Here is a 15,900-nt window from a genome sequence, read left to right on the forward strand (position 1 = left end):
AGAATTAACCGGCAAACAGGGCCTGGACACAGATGCAATACTGGACCTGAAACAACTAGGAACATACAGGTATCATAACAAAACGTCTATCACCAGCACTAGACTGCAGGGCTAGCTGGGTAATAAGGGAACACGCCCCAATCAGGATGGCTGGAAGCCAGGTACAAGGTAATGTCAAAAATACAAGCAGGTGAGGTACACAGACAAGAGCCAGATTGCAGTACAGAGACTCACCACATAATTACCAAATATCTGACAGGTGAGGCTTAACACATAGAAACAGGCTGCAGTTACACAAACTTACCACCGGCGGCCAACAAGAGTCTTCTAAACCAGTACCATAGAAATCCTGGCATGCAAACAGAACTATAACATGAAATGAATAAACAGAAAGCAAACAGGAATGAACCACTGCTTGTGGTTCATAACACATAGATCTAAATCTGTAGTAGTCCTTACAAGTGGCCCTTATGCTCTCTCACAGGGATAATGTGAAATAGAATCTTCCTCATTCAAAATACCTCATTCCTTCCAGTGCCCATCTCCTCCCCAGGGTGTAGTACATCAGTGACATCCATATGGAGTAAAGGAGGCATCCCATGATTTTGCCACAGCTCCTCCAGATTCAACACTCATACACTCACCCCTTCCAACCTCCACTTCCAGAAACCCAACACACATTCAGAGGTATTAGGCAATAGCGTCCAAGTTTGCCAGAGGTGCGGGATATTGGCCGATCTTGGAGTTTTTTTTAAAGCGGCAGTCATTTACAAGGCATGGACTGCCACTTTGATAATACGTGTGAAATCAGCCAACATCTCGCCTACTGTATCTATCACCCCACTGACAAATGAGCCATATCTTCATCTGTACATACAGGGGGGGTTTGGAGTACCCAGAAACCCCTCTGACAGATCAAATACTTTTTTGGGTGACTGTGGTCCCATGGCCATTGATTATGGATATTGATGATATGATTATGATATGATATTTACAGAAGTAAATTCTTATGATGAGTGTCTGTGCTTTATAGAGTTTCTACAAAGGATAACACTCTCTCTAGGTGGCAGCCTCTGCCCTAGATCCTGAGTTCTCACAGTAAGATTTTTGAAAACATATAGGGGGGTATTCAATTAGTGCCGTTTTTTTCAAACAGTCGAAAAAACTGCACTTTTCACCCGTTTTTAGGTTGAATTTACATTTGACCTTTTCAATGGCCATGCCGTTTTTTCGACTTGTCGAAAAATCCAGCACGGACGAAAACCACGTGAATTGGCAAATTCATCGCCGAGCCACGTGCTTTGGCGAATTTGTCCATTTATGGGGCCATTTTCACCTGTTTGGGTCAATTTTCGCCCAATGCCGATTTGACAAAAAAAAAGCAAAAAGGCAAGGGCGAAAAGTGAATCAAAAACGGGTGAAAACGCCCGCAATTGAATACACATGGTTGAATTAGTGAAAACGGCACTAAATGAATACCCCCCATAAAGAAATGCCGCCCACTAGTATAGTATATTGTAGTATATTTAAGTGAGACTTATGTTACAAATAACGTGGAGTTCCTTAAAGTGCACATGTACCAATTTGAAAAATAAGTGCCTGTGTCATATTTTTCTGTTACCCCAAATCATCCTTTCACTGATGCACTCCTCAAATGTTCAGTACACGTAACATGAAAATACAGAATATCAGAAATAGTGTAATACTGTTAAGTGAATATAAAGTGCTGACGTTATAAATTAATATAAAGTGCTTAAAGGTGTCTGCTTACCAAATGATAACACACTTGTGCTCATCTGACATCAAGCGTCATGCAGTAAGTGTACTGATTTATTAAAGGGCTCATAAACAGCATTCCGCTGCGCTGAGCAGCATTATAGCAGCGTACTGGGTAAAATCTTGTAGCTTAGCATATCACCGGATCAGTTTTTAGATACTCTACTCCAGGGATGGCTGGCAACTTTCATGCTGGGGAACAAGCTTGTGCCCTAGCCTTTCTGCCAGCAAACTGTGACAAAACCAGGGCATTGTCTGTCTAATGTGGGTGTGATACCAATAAAATATATGAAAAATTATTGTCCAACAGCTGTATTCCAATACAACAGCCCTAGCAGACAAAGCAGAGACTATTCTAGTGACTTCTGTAAAATACATATAGCATTAGAATGGCCTATACACAATCCACAGTATTCTAGCGACATATATAGTACAGGGCGCATTCTAGTGACCATTATACAATACAACACATACAAGAGGCATTCTAGTGACTGTTCTACAATTCAAGGGCTACAATATATGGACCATTTTAGTGACAGAAATACAATTACAGAGAGCATTTTATTGACAAACATAGAGCACAGAGATCATTATAGTGCCCTACAGTATATAATAGAGATGTGCGAGGACCCTTATGTTTTGGCTTTGCCAAAATCACCCTCAGTGTTTGATTTTGTTTTTAGATTTTGGCAAAATCACCCGGGGATTCGGATTGCTTAAAAATGTATAAAAACATTAAAATCATGTAATTTGGACCTATTTTTGTTCTTACAGTATTATTAACATCAATAACCTTCATTTGCAGTTAATTTTGACCATACTCTCCTGTGTGAACTTGAATTCACAAGGGAGGGACTTATAAGCAATCCATAACCCATGATTCGGATCTTAAATCTGAGTTCCGACACGAGGAGAGTTCCGAATGGGACGCAGTTTGATTTGAATCCCCTAAAATAGGAGGAGTTTGATTTCTAAAAAAAACAACCGCACATCTCTACTATATACTGTATACACACTACAATGGCCAATATAGTGACCGACATATGATACAGAGAGCATTGACCCATGTACTAAAGAGGAACATTCTAGTGACAGTAGACAGTATTCTTGCAGCTTACAGTGACTTTTACAATTACCAACCCTATGGTTTGGATAATATAATTGTATTAATTTTCTAAGGGTGGTTAATAAATGAACAAGTGATGTACCACATAAACACCCAGTGTTTCTGAGTAAAATTATACAAATGTTGGAAACTATTTACAGTCGTTTTATTTTTATTAATAATGTAATTGTTATGTAATTACATCAGACCTTCTGTATGATCTGAACCCTCCCTCACTTAAAATCAGACCCTTAGATATGACCTTCTGCACTTCATACCCCAAATCCTAACCCCCGCACAATCGCACACACACCTCCCTAACCCCCAGTTCTCTCCACCATTGCCCCTGCAGTTCTACCCTTAAGCTTCATATTCTTTACACTACTGCTCATCCCTTGACACTTCCCAACACTATACGTATTCCGTATTGCGTGCACTGGCACGTGTTCTTCCTTTCATTAGCTTGGGTCCGCATCCTGCCATTATCGCTGTATCCATAGTTCAGAGGAAGGAAGTCCAGGTTCCGCCGTGGTATGTAAGAAAGCGGACTGTGCATAGAGTAACCATCTGTATGGCCTTAAAAGTGTCACTCTGCCCCCTGACCCAGCCCACCTCTGCTCCACTCCATCCAAGAAGGGAAGTTACAAAGTGGAGTATACCAGTAGTGTAAATAATTCACAAATATGTAGTTGCATCATACAGTCACATGATATTGCCACACTCCCCATAGACCCGTGATTTGCAACATTATGCTGCAAATGTGCAGGGCTCCGTCTCAGGGGGGGAAAAAAGTTTGGGTCATCAGGGGGGGCTTTCTGGGTACTCAGACAAAGCAAGTACAGAAAAGCAGACTGAACCAAGCATTTCAACAAATCTTGTGCCGGGCCACGGCCTCTATATTTGAGAACAACGGCCCAGGTTTATTAAGCCTTGGAGAGTGATAAATGGCACGGTGATAAAGTACCAACCAATCAGCTCTCAACTTCCATGTCACAGGCTGTGTTTGAAAAATGACAGTTAGGAGCTGGTTGGCTGGTACTTTGGGGTACATTTACTAAGCAGTGATAAGAGCGGAGAAGTGAGCCAGTGGAGATATTTCCCCATCAACCAATCAGCAGCTCTGTATCATTTTACAGTATGCAAATTATAGATGTTACTTCAATGCTGATTGGTTGCCATGGGCAACTTCTCCACTGGCTCACTTCTCTGCTCTTATCACTGCTTAGTAAATGTACCCCAATATCACCGTGCTATTTATCACTCTCCAAAGCTTGATAAATCTTGGCCAATGTTCAGCTATAAGGTATAATACAAACATAAAAAGAGAAGACTACTGTACATAGTGGCCTACTTAAGACATTTTTGCTGCAGCTGTAATTATCATGTTTCATGTTTTTGGGGTGCTTGTTTTTAGGAACTGAAACACAGCCTAAAATTGTATCCAGTACCCAGAACTACAAAACACGAGAGAAATGTGCCATGGTAGGTCATGTCTTTGAAATATATATTACTAAAAATATATAGGTACATATTTATGTATAAACATATAGAAATAGATTACAGCAGTTTTATTGTAAGAAACAGAAATAAATAGAATATTGCATGGGCAGAATGTGGCACTACCAAGCCATGTAGCAAAATGTGGAAGAAGGCCTATCATTGGTTCTCTATCCTTCTGTGGCCCCAATCTGCTCTTTTGAGCAATGCCGTAAATACTCTGTCCCAATATACTAACTGGGCTATTTCAATCCCCTCTCCTCTTTTTTTAGCCTATCCATTCCCTATTTCTCCCTACCTGCCATTCATATGGGAGCTTACATTACAGTTTCATGTGCAAAAATTGTTTTCTCTTACGTCCTAGAGCAGGGGTGGGGAACCTTTTTTCTACCGAGGGCCATTTGGATATTTCTAAAATCCTTCGGGGGCCATACAAAAATTCTCAACTTAAAAAATTACCCTGCCCCCCCAGTAGGTCTGCCCCTTAGAGGTACTGTGTGTGCGCGCCGGAGGCGCGCGCGCCCAAAAAATGGGTGTGGCCAGTTAAAATGGGACGTCATACATATATGCCCCCAATAGTCCAGTGCCAGATCCACAATTGCCCCCACAGTGCCAGGTATACAAATGCCCCCACTGTGCCAGGTATACAAATGCCCCCCACAGTGCCAGGTATACAGATATCCCCACAGTTCCAGGTATACAAATGCCCCCCACAGTGCCAGGTATACAGATGTCCCCACAGTTCCAGGTATACAAATGCCCCCCACAGTGCCAGGTATACAAATGCCCCCCACAGTGCCAGGTATACAGATGCCCCCACAGTGCCAGGTATACAGATGCCCCCACAGTGCCAGGTATACAGATGCCCCCCACAGTGCCATGTATACAAATGCCCCCCACAGTGCCAGGTATACAGATGTCCCCACAGTGCCAGGTATACAGATGCCCCCACAGTGCCAGGTATACAGATGCCCCCACAGTGCCAGGTATACAGATGCCCCCCACAGTGCCAAGTGCCAGGTATACAGATGCCCCTCACAGTGCCAGGTATACAGATGCCCCCACAGTGCCAGGTATACAGATGCCCCCACAGTGCCAGGTATACAGATGCCCCCCAAAGTGCCAGGTATACAGATGCCCCCCACAGTGCCAGGTATACAGATGCCCCTACAGTGCCAGGTATACAGATGCCCCCACAGTACCAGGTATACAAATGCCCTCCACAGTGCCAGGTATACAAATGCCCCCCGCCCCTCCCTGCCCCCGCGCTGCTTACCGCTGCTGCTGGTTGCTGCTCCATTCGGTGGCGTTTCTCGTGTGTCGGGACAGGGAGGAGAGCGCGGGTGTCGGGCGGCGGCGTGTAGGACTTCAAACCAGCCGCGGGTTCGAGAGCCAATCAGAGCTCGCGGACCGGCAGCCGCGGCTCCTGATTGGCTGCCGGTCCCTGAGCTCTGATTGGCTCACGAACCGGCGGCTGGTTTGAAGTCCTACACGCCGCCGCCGCCACCCGACATAGCCGCGCTCTCCTTTCTGTCCTGACAGCTGAGACACGCTGCCGCCGGACTGAGCGGCAGCGTGTCTCACTGACAGAAGCGGGTGGGCCGGAGCAAACGGCTTTGCGGGCCTTATACGGCCCGCGGGCCGGAGGTTCCCCACCCCTGTCCTAGAGGATGCTGGGGTCCACATTAGTACCATGGGGTATAAACAGGTCCCTTGGGAGCCATGGGCACTTTAATAGTTTAATAGTGTGGGCTGGCTCCTCCCTCTGTACCCATCCTACCAGATTCAGTTTAGAAAATGTGCCCGGTGGAGCCAGTCACAGCTAGGGGAGCTCCTAGGAGTTCTTTTAGTTTTGTGATTTTTTAAAGAGTTTAGGCACAGGGAGGCTGCTAGCAACAGCCTCTCTGCTTCGTGGGACTTAGGGGGGGAGTAGTGTCGAAACCTAGAGGTTAATGGCCACTATCTCCGCTGACAGGATACTGAGCTCCTGAGGGTGATGATCGCAAGTCCCCGAGGCGACCGCTCACTCCCGCAGCACTGCCGCCACCCCCGTACAGAGCCAGAAGAAGTCGAGTGGTGAGTAGGACACCGGTGACCTGACAAGCGGGAAGCCGGTGAGAATGGCGGCATCAGGGTGGGAGCGCAGCGCTCACGCTGCACTCCAGAGAGCTCAGAGGCACACTGTGCGGCGCTCTGAGGGATGCCCTGGGCCAGCGCAATACCCTACAAACTGGTCACTCGAGCTATCAGGGACTCTGTCTACTGCCAGCAATGTATTACCTCAGACCAGTGTAATCTTCTAAAGTGTGGGAAGACGCGCCATTACAAGGAGGCAGAGCTTCTCCTCAGAGCGGATCCAGCACTCACCAGCGCCATTTTCTCCCTGCAGTTCCACAGACAGAGACACTGACAGGGAGCGCTGACCCTCCACATAACTCCAGCTATCCTGTGTGGTAACAGGAGATTATAGAAGGGGGGGGCAGGCTCGGACTGGCCCACAGGGGTACAGGGGAAGCCACCGGTAGGCCCCACTGCCTGGGGGCCCCTCCTCCTCTAGGGATCAGGTTCTAGACTGTGCACTTGAATGATATATTATACATATGTTACCTTATACAGCACAGGATTATGATGTATTCTCTACAGTAAAATTACTTTCTAGACATATACAAATAAATACAAAGTACTTGATACCGGCCAGCATCACATAAAAATTATTTCATAAACCAATGAATATATTACTACTGGATTTAATAATAGAAGATAATTTTTTAATTCCAGTTTAAATAACTAATACAATTTGTATCCTTAATTTATATGCTTTAAATGAACCATTCATAACTCTCTCATGCAATATTAGTAATATCATTGCAAACAGATTAGACAAAAGTTAAATGTCCAGCGCTTTTTTGGTTCGACACTGAGGAAGCCGCCGACGTAATCAAAGGCGGGGAAACGCGTCTGTCATTATTCCCTATACAGGAGTCAGCAGTGGAGACATCAGCAGGCCGGCCGGCCGCAGGCATAAGAAACCCCATTGAATTTGGGGAGGAAAACACGCCGTAGAAAGAACCCGGAGGCTCCAGATAAGGCTTTAACCAGCCGGGGGGGGGGGGGTTTGTCCAAGGACACTGCATAGGCGTAGTATTATACCTTGAATAATTGAACGCTATGAATTGCCATATAAGAGGCTATAATCACGCATGATCTGCTTAGCTAAACGGCAGAAGCCTTCTTTGTGGACAAAGCGGTTCTAAGTGATTAATTAAGTGTGGGTGTCTTTAACCTGAGGAGAGAGAATTTTGATCTTGACTGAGGATTCATAATAATGCATGCTTGGATGAAATATTAACATCTGTAAGGAAAAAACCTTGCTTGATTGCATGCGACTAACCAAAAAAGCGCTGGACATTTCACTTTTGTCTAATCTGTTTGCAGTGATATTACTAATATTGCATGAGAGAGTTATGAATGGTTCATTTAAAGCATATAAATTAAGGATACAAATTGTATTAGTTATTTAAACTGGAATTAAAAAATTATCTTCTATTATTAAATCCAGTAGTAATATATTAATTGGTTTTATGAAATAATTTTTATGTGATGCTGGCCGGTATCAAGTACTTTGTATGTATTTGTATATGTCTAGAAAGTAATTTTATGTGAAAATAAATATCCACATCAGATTGATTTGCGCAGTCCCAACCTTTTGTTTTCTGTAGTTTCTGTACTAAGGGTTAAAACCAAAAACCCTTGGGGATTGCTGCATCCATCTGTAATCAATCACAGCGCCAGGGGATTGTGGTTTTGTATTCTCTACAGTACATTGCTGTCCTTAATCTGGCACATTATCATGCATGCACTAGCATTAATTACTATATAAATTATCAAGGAGTCCAGACCAGGTACTCTATAATGGTTAGCCAAACCTCTGTGGTGGCTGGCCACACCCCCTTTGGAGGCTGGCCACACCTCTAATCATGGGCCCCTACCACTGCATACCCCCGGTGGGCCCTTCATGATCCAGTCCGACACTGGGGGGAGAGTGTTTTTTAATCACATAACAACTGTGTAGTCTATTTAGGTTACTCAGTCAGTGCCAGGCTTTTATTCTATAACTGCCTACTGGGGCGCTGTGTGTGCTGGCTCCTTAACTCTTTGTCTCTCTGAAGGTACTTGGGGGAAACTGTGTCTGACATTTTCGTGTGTGTGTGTACATATATCTCACATTGCCATGTCCAGGGACTCTGTATCTTGTGCTGCAGAGTGTGTATCTTCTCCAGAGGAATCCATTCCATGTACTCAGGAATGTAAGATAATGTCTCAGCCTGCTGAATCCGAACCATTGTGGGTCACTTCAGTTAAGGGAACGATATCCCAGATTTAATCTAGGATAACTCATAAATGAGACTGAAACACAGGTTTTGAGGGAAATCTGTAGAGGTTTTGTCTATACCCACAAAAAGGTGCTCTTGCCCAGATAATGCAAGTCGACACTGATACCGACTCTGATACGGGAGGCGGTGATGGGGCTATATGGGAGAGGGGGGTGAGGGGGGGGGGGGTGAGGCATCCCTTGCTAAGGAAGTGCAGCTATTGATTGAGGCCATAAGGGACGTTTTACACATTGCTGACAATGTACCTGAGTAGGTTGAGGAGGCTTACTTTACAGACAATAAGAAAGCCTCCCTTCCCTGCGTCTAGAGAATTAAACGCACTGTTTGAAAAATTCTGGAAAAGCCCGGAGAAAAGATTCCAGGTCCCAATAAGGGTTCTCATTGCTTTTCCTTTCCCTGAAGAGTATAGGAAAAAGTGGGAAGACCCCCCTATATTAGACGCTTCTTTATCTAGATTGTCTAAAAAGGTGGTTTTACCTGTCCCTGGGTCTACCGCTTTGAAAGAGCCGGCAGGCCGTAAGATTGAGACTACGCTCAAATCCATATACACTGCTTCAGGCATGGCACTAAGGCCCACTATCGCTTGTGCATGGATTTCTAAAGCCATAGTAAAGTGGTCAGGCACATTATTAGAGGATTTAGATACTATGGATAGAAGCGACACTGAAATGTTTTTACGTCACATACAGGATTCTGCAGGTTTCATGGTGGAGGCCATGAAGGACCTTGGTCATCTGAATGCACGGACATCTTCCATGGCTGTCTCGGCATGCAGGGGACTCTGGCTATGCCAATGGTCCGCAGACGCGGAATCTAAGAAGAGTGTGGAGAACCTACCCTTCACAGGTCAGGCTCTATTTGGGGAAGCGTTAGATGCGTGGATCTCCACGGCAACTGCTGGTAAATCAACCTTTCTTCCCTCTGCTGCACCACAGACTAAGAAATCATATTCTATGTCTGCGATGCAGTCCTTTCGGACCGCTAAAGCAAAAAAGTCCAAATCCCCACCCACTTTCTTTAGAGGTGGTCGGGGGAAATCCCGCAAACCTGCACCCACAGGTTCCCAGGAACAGACGCCTGGTTCTGCTTCCTAAAAATCCTCGGCATGACAGTGGACCTGCCAGCCTGGAGATCGGGCAGGTGGTACAAGACTAAGAAATTTCAGTCATGTCTGGGCGTCCTCAGGCCTGGATCCCTGAGTATAAGATATTGTTACCCAGGGTACAGACTGTAGTTTCAAGAACTCCCACCTCACAGATTTGCTGACAGAAAGTGCTGTCCTACAGGAAGCCATTACAAAATTACTTAGGTCAAATGTCATTGTTCCAGTTCCACCTCACCTACACCACAAGGGTTATTACTCAAACCTGTTTGTGGTAACGAAACCGGATGGTTCGGTAAGACCGATATTAAACCTAAAGTCATTGAACCCCTACTTGAGGGAATGCAAATTCAAGATGGAGTCTCTGAGAGCGGTGATCTCAGGTCTGGAGGAGGGGAAATTCCTGGTATCCCTGGATATCAAGGATGCGTACCTTCACATTCCGATCTGGCCACCTCACCAGGCTTATCTCAGATTTGCGCTGCTGGTCTGTCACTATCACTTTCAGGCGCTGCCGTTTGGCCCCTCCACGGCACCAAGAGTGTTCACCAAGGTGATGGCGGAGATGATGCTACTTCTCCGCATGCAGGGTGTGAACATAATTCCTTATCTGGACAACCTGCTGATAAAAGCGTCTTCCAGGGAGAAGCTGTTACAGAGCATTGCTCTCTCAACTCAACTGCTCCAGGATCATGGGTGGATCCTGAACCTTCCAAAGTCGCATTTGGAGCCGACAAGAAGACTGTCCTTCCTGGGGATGATCCTCAACACAGAAGTACAGAGGGTGTTTCTACCGGAAGAGAAAGCGTTGTTGATACAAGTAATGGTCCAGGAGGTCTTGAAGCCAACTCGGGTATCGGTTCATCAGTGCATTCGCCTTCTGGGGAAGATGGCTGCCTCCTTCGAGGCTCTACAGTACGGAAGTTTCATGCACGGTCCTTCCAACTGGATCTCCTGGACAAATGGTCGGGATCTCATCTTCACATGCACCAAAGGATACGTCTGTCTCCGAAAGCCAGAATCTCGCTCCTCTGGTGACTGCAAACCTCTCACCTACTAGAGGGACGCAGGTTCGGGATCAGAATTAGATCATCCTAACCACAGATGCAAGTCTCAGGGGTTGGGGAGCAGTCGCCCAAGGGAAAAACTTCCAGGGGAGGTGGTCAAGTCTGGAATCCATCCTTCCAATAATCATTCTGGAACTAAGAGCTGTGTACAACGGTCTTCTACGAACGGGACATATTCTGAAAGATCAGGCCATTCAGGTTCAGTTGGACAATGTAATGGCAGTGGCCTACATAAACCGACAGGGTGGAACGAAGAGCAGAGCTGCAATGTCAGAGCAGAGCAAAGAATCATCCTCTGGGCGGAAAGACATGTGGTGGCGCTGTCAGCAATCTTCATTCCGGGAGTGGACAATTGGTCACGTCTCAACAAGAAGCTTCGACGGTACTGTTCCAGGTCGAGGGATCCACAAGCAGTGGCAGTGGACGCCCTGGTTGCTCCGTGGGTGTTCAAGTCAGTGTATATGTTCCCTCCGTTTCCACTCATCCCAAGGATTCTCACAAGAGTTCAGGCATTGCTCCGGACAGGCCAAGAAGGGCTTGGTAAGCAGATCTTCTGGAGTTACTGCTGGAAGATCTGAAGCCTCTTCCCCTTCGAGAGGACCTTCTGCAACAGGGGCCGTTCACTTATCAAGATTAACCACGGCTACGTTTGATGGCATGGAGGTTGAACTCTAGATTTTAGCTCGGAAGGGCATTCCGAACGAGGTTCTTCCTACCCTGATACAGGCTAGGAAAGGAGTAACGTCAAGACCATCGCATTTGGAAAAAGTATGTGTCTTGGTGTGAATCCAAGAAGTTTCCTACGGGGGAGTTTCAAGCAGGAGCGGATGTGGGCCTGCGTCTGGGCTCCATAAAAGTCCAGATTTTGGCCTTGTCCATTTTCTTCCAGAATTATTTGGTTGCCCTCCCTGGGGTTCAGACTTTCTTGAAAGGGGTTCAGCACATCCTCCTACGGCACTTTGGGATTTCAACATGGTGCTGTAGTTCCTGCAATCAGATTGGTTCGAGGCTTTACAGGAGGTTGAGGTCAAATTTCTTGCTTGGAAAACTGTCACACTATTGACATTGGCATCTGCTAGACGTGTGTCAGAATTGGGGGCATTGTCCTGCAAGAGCCCCTATTTGATTTTTCATGAAGATAGAGCTGAGCTCAGGACACGTCAGAACTTTCTTCCGAAGGTTGTGTCAGCTTTTCATATCAACCAACCAATTGTGGTGCCAGTGGCTACTGACTCCTCAATCACCTCAAAGTCTTTGGATATTGTGAGGGCTTTGAAGATTTATGTTAAGAGTACTTCTCGTCACAGAAAGTCGGATGCCCTGTTTGTCCTTTATGATCCCAACAAGGTTGGGTGGCCTGCTTCTAAGCAGACGATTTCTCGCTGTATCATGTGTACTGTCCAGCATGCTTATTCTACGGCAGGTTTGCAGTGTCCAAAATCTGTTAAGTCCCATTCTACTCGTAAAGTGGGTTCTTCCTGGGCGGCTGAGCAGCAACTTGGTCAAGGTCGAACACGTTTGCTAAGTTCTACAAGTTCGATATTTTGGCCTCTGAGGACCTAAAGTTTGGTCCATCGGTTCTGCAGGAGCCTCCGCGCTCTCCCTCCCGTACTGGGAGCTTTGGTACATCTCCATGGTACTAATGTGGACCCCAGAGAAAATAGGATTTTAATTACCTACCGGTAAATCCTTTTCTCGTAGTCCGTAGAGGATGCTGGGCGCCCGCCCAGCACTTCCTTTTCCTGCAGTTGTTACTTGGTTCAGCACTGCCTTGTTACTTGGTTAAGTATTGTTGTTCAGCCGTTGCTGACTTGTTTCAAGCTGGTTGTCTTGGATTTCTGTTATGTGTGAGCTGGTATGAATCTAACCACTATCTGTGTATTTTCTTCTCTCGAAGTATGTTCGTCTCCTCTGGCACAGTTTCTAGACTGAGTCTGGTAGAAGGGGCATAGAGGGAGGAGCCAGACCACACTATTAAACTCTTAAAGTGCCCATGGCTCCCAAGGGACCCATCTATACCCTATGGTACTAATGTGGACCCCAGCATCATCTATGGACTACAAGAAAAGTATTTACCGGTAGGTAATTAAAATACTATTTTTGTATATTTGTTTTAACAATTTATGGGTTTTATGTTTTCTTTTGATGTTTTGTTTATATTACCTGATACCGACTGGCCTGCTGGAGGAGGAATGGGTAACCCTTGTTTCACTTTCTGCTCCCAACATTTTTCAGAGATATTTGTTTAGAAATTCAGAGAGTGAGGTGGGTTCTTCTTATTTTTCTTGTTACTTCAACCTTGTTCTCGATCTCAAATTGGATAAATTCCTCCAGGAACCTGATTGTTCCTCTCAGACTGCCACTGGTTCCTCTCTAGCATTTTCGAAGTGGAATGTAATCTTTATGATTGATGGAGAACCAATAACCAAAAGGGACGAGATTATACATTTTCCCCCTCTATCTACTATATAACTCCTACTCTCCTATTGATCTAATTTCTACTGACAAGTGGACACTCTAGCACTCAAAAGGTGAAATTTACTAAAGGTTGTTTTTAATCAATAGATGTTGGTTTTCAGGGGCTGAAACACATGTTTTCTAACAGGTGATTTTTAATATATATTAAAGTGTGAAAAGAAAGGATTTTAAAAAGCTGTGTGCCTTGTCTCCTAAAATAGTATATAGATAAATATTATGTAGATACATGTCATTACCATTAACCTGTGCTGCCTTGAATCCAGTAGGTGTCACTGTCTCATTTACAATATGTATTTGGAACAAATTCACATTAAGTTTCACCAACTTCCAAAAATGTGGGAGGGGAAGGATAATAGGTGAGGGATTAATACTGCTGTAAATTGTCTTTTACTGAGTGTAATGTTTGAGCATGTATATTTGGAACATTCCATTTGGCATCTATATGTTACACTTGTTTAGTAGTTTGTGAGTGGAGTAGGGGAGTTTATAGCTTGTAATTAAATAGTTTAATAGCAGTTTGATGTACTGTATTGGCTGAACAAGCACCAATATCATACAATAGGACCAGTGATCTACAGTATGTATGCATGTGCATTTTCTTCATAATGGCAGCAAAACAATGAAGATATTGAGTTAGCTATATCCTGTGATTGCGTTCCTCAGTATGGTATAGAAATGTATCTACTGAACATATATACTATTTTAAGAGATAAGGCACAAAGCTTAATATTCACTTTTCACACAGTATGTTAGATACTTTTATGTTATTACAAGCTGTTCTATCCTTTTTTTGCACAGGAGTTTCTGATTTTCACAGTTGTAAATATGAGTGTTAAAAATTTGGTAAAACTGTAGAGATGTAAATTTGAGATGTGTTAATGTAAGTAAATATTAATCCATGGTTCTTGGTGTTACCCGAGGAGCACCCGTAGCAGATACGGTAAAAAGTGACAGGACCATTTTTGCAGTTTATTAAATTATACACACTGGAGGTGCAAACCAAATTTTGATCCGATTGTCCATTTGGCCATTATTGTTCACGCAACGCAAGCCACACATTGGTAATGATGTCATTATGTCAAGCCCATTTTTATCCCCTTAGGGGAGATTTATTCAAATTCTAATTACGTAGAATACCTATGTTACTGCAGAATACCTATGTTACATTTCTTCTTCCATCTTCCTAACGTATCTGGAAGTAAGAGAACTAGTGATGAGTCAGTCAGCCAGTGAGTAAGGGCTTTTGCATTTATATATATATATATATATATATATATATATATGCACAGTGTATATAAAATGTATGATAGTTATTTTATTTGTTTCATGCTGGCTTAATAAAACACTTATTTAAATTTACCAGTGCTGTATCCAGGCCCACCATCAAAGGGGGACGGTGGGGACTCCAGTCCCAGGCCTGGATCAGGAGCCGTGCCAGTTGCAGCCTCGGAGGGACAGAGCTGTGGGGGTATTCTTACTACAGAGCCAGCCATGAGCCATTCGGAGCTTGCCAATCGCAAGCCAATCAGGAGCTACCATTCGGCAGGAGCTACTATTCTATTATTCGGTCCATGAGCTCCGATTGGCTCATGGCCGGCTCTGTCCCTCCATGCCGTGGCTGCTGCCGGTGTGTAGGCAGCTGGCCCTGTTCTTGATCCTTACTGCTGCCTCCCAGGCCCCCTCAAAACACTGACACCCCGGCCCCTTCAGTTTGTGGTATGCAGGATGCAGAGGGGAACAATGGGGCAGTGTGTATTGGAGGGGGGGGGGGGGGGGCTCATTTATCAGTCCCTGGCCCCATTATTTCTCTAACGTCCTAGTGGATGCTGGGCACTCCGTAAGGACCATGGGGAATAGCGGGCTCCGAAGGAGGCTGGGCACTCTAGAAAGATCTTAGACTACCTGGTGTGCACTGGCTCCTCCCACTATGACCCTCCTCCAAGCCTCAGTTAGATTTCGTGCCCGGCCGAGGTTGGATGCACACTAGGGGCTCTCCTGAGCTCTTAGAAAGTTATAGTCTTAGAATTTGTTATTTTCAGTGAGACCTGCTGGCAACAGGCTCACTGCAGCGAGGGACTAAGGGGAGAAGAAGCGAACTCGCCTGCTTGCAGCCGGATTGGGCTTCTTAGGCTACTGGACACCATTAGCTCCAGAGGGATCGACCGCAGGCCCAGCCTTGATGTTCGGTCCCGGAGCCGCGCCGCCGTCCCCCTTACAGAGCCAGAAGCAAGAAGATGGTCCGGAAAATCGGCGGCATGAAGACATCCTGTCTTCACCAAGGTAGCGCACAGCACTGCAGCTGTGCGCCATTGCTCCTCATACACACTTCACACTCCGGTCACTGAGGGTGCAGGGCGCTGGGGGGGGCGCCCTGAGGCAGCAATAAAAACACCTTGGCTGGCTAAAATACCTCAATATATAGCCCCTGGGGCTATATATGAGGTAAATACCCCTGCCAGAATCCCATAAAAAGCGGGAGAA

At 45.3% G+C, this 15,900-nt stretch overlaps 1 protein-coding gene across 5 annotated transcripts in view; it reads left to right on the forward strand.

Annotated features, from left to right (window-relative positions):
• ANKRD31 (ankyrin repeat domain 31) overlaps nt 1-15,900 on the forward strand; it is a 387,557-nt gene that overhangs the window by 110,239 nt on the left and 261,418 nt on the right. For all 5 annotated transcript variants that reach the window (XM_063963834.1, XM_063963836.1, XM_063963837.1 and 2 more), the window contains exon 5: nt 4,296-4,363. In XM_063963834.1, coding sequence (XP_063819904.1) covers nt 4,296-4,363 — 68 coding nt within the window. The remainder of the gene's footprint in view (nt 1-4,295; nt 4,364-15,900) is intronic.

Source organism: Pseudophryne corroboree, chromosome 1 (genome assembly GCF_028390025.1).
Source record: "Pseudophryne corroboree isolate aPseCor3 chromosome 1, aPseCor3.hap2, whole genome shotgun sequence".
Taxonomy (NCBI): domain Eukaryota; kingdom Metazoa; phylum Chordata; class Amphibia; order Anura; family Myobatrachidae; genus Pseudophryne; species Pseudophryne corroboree.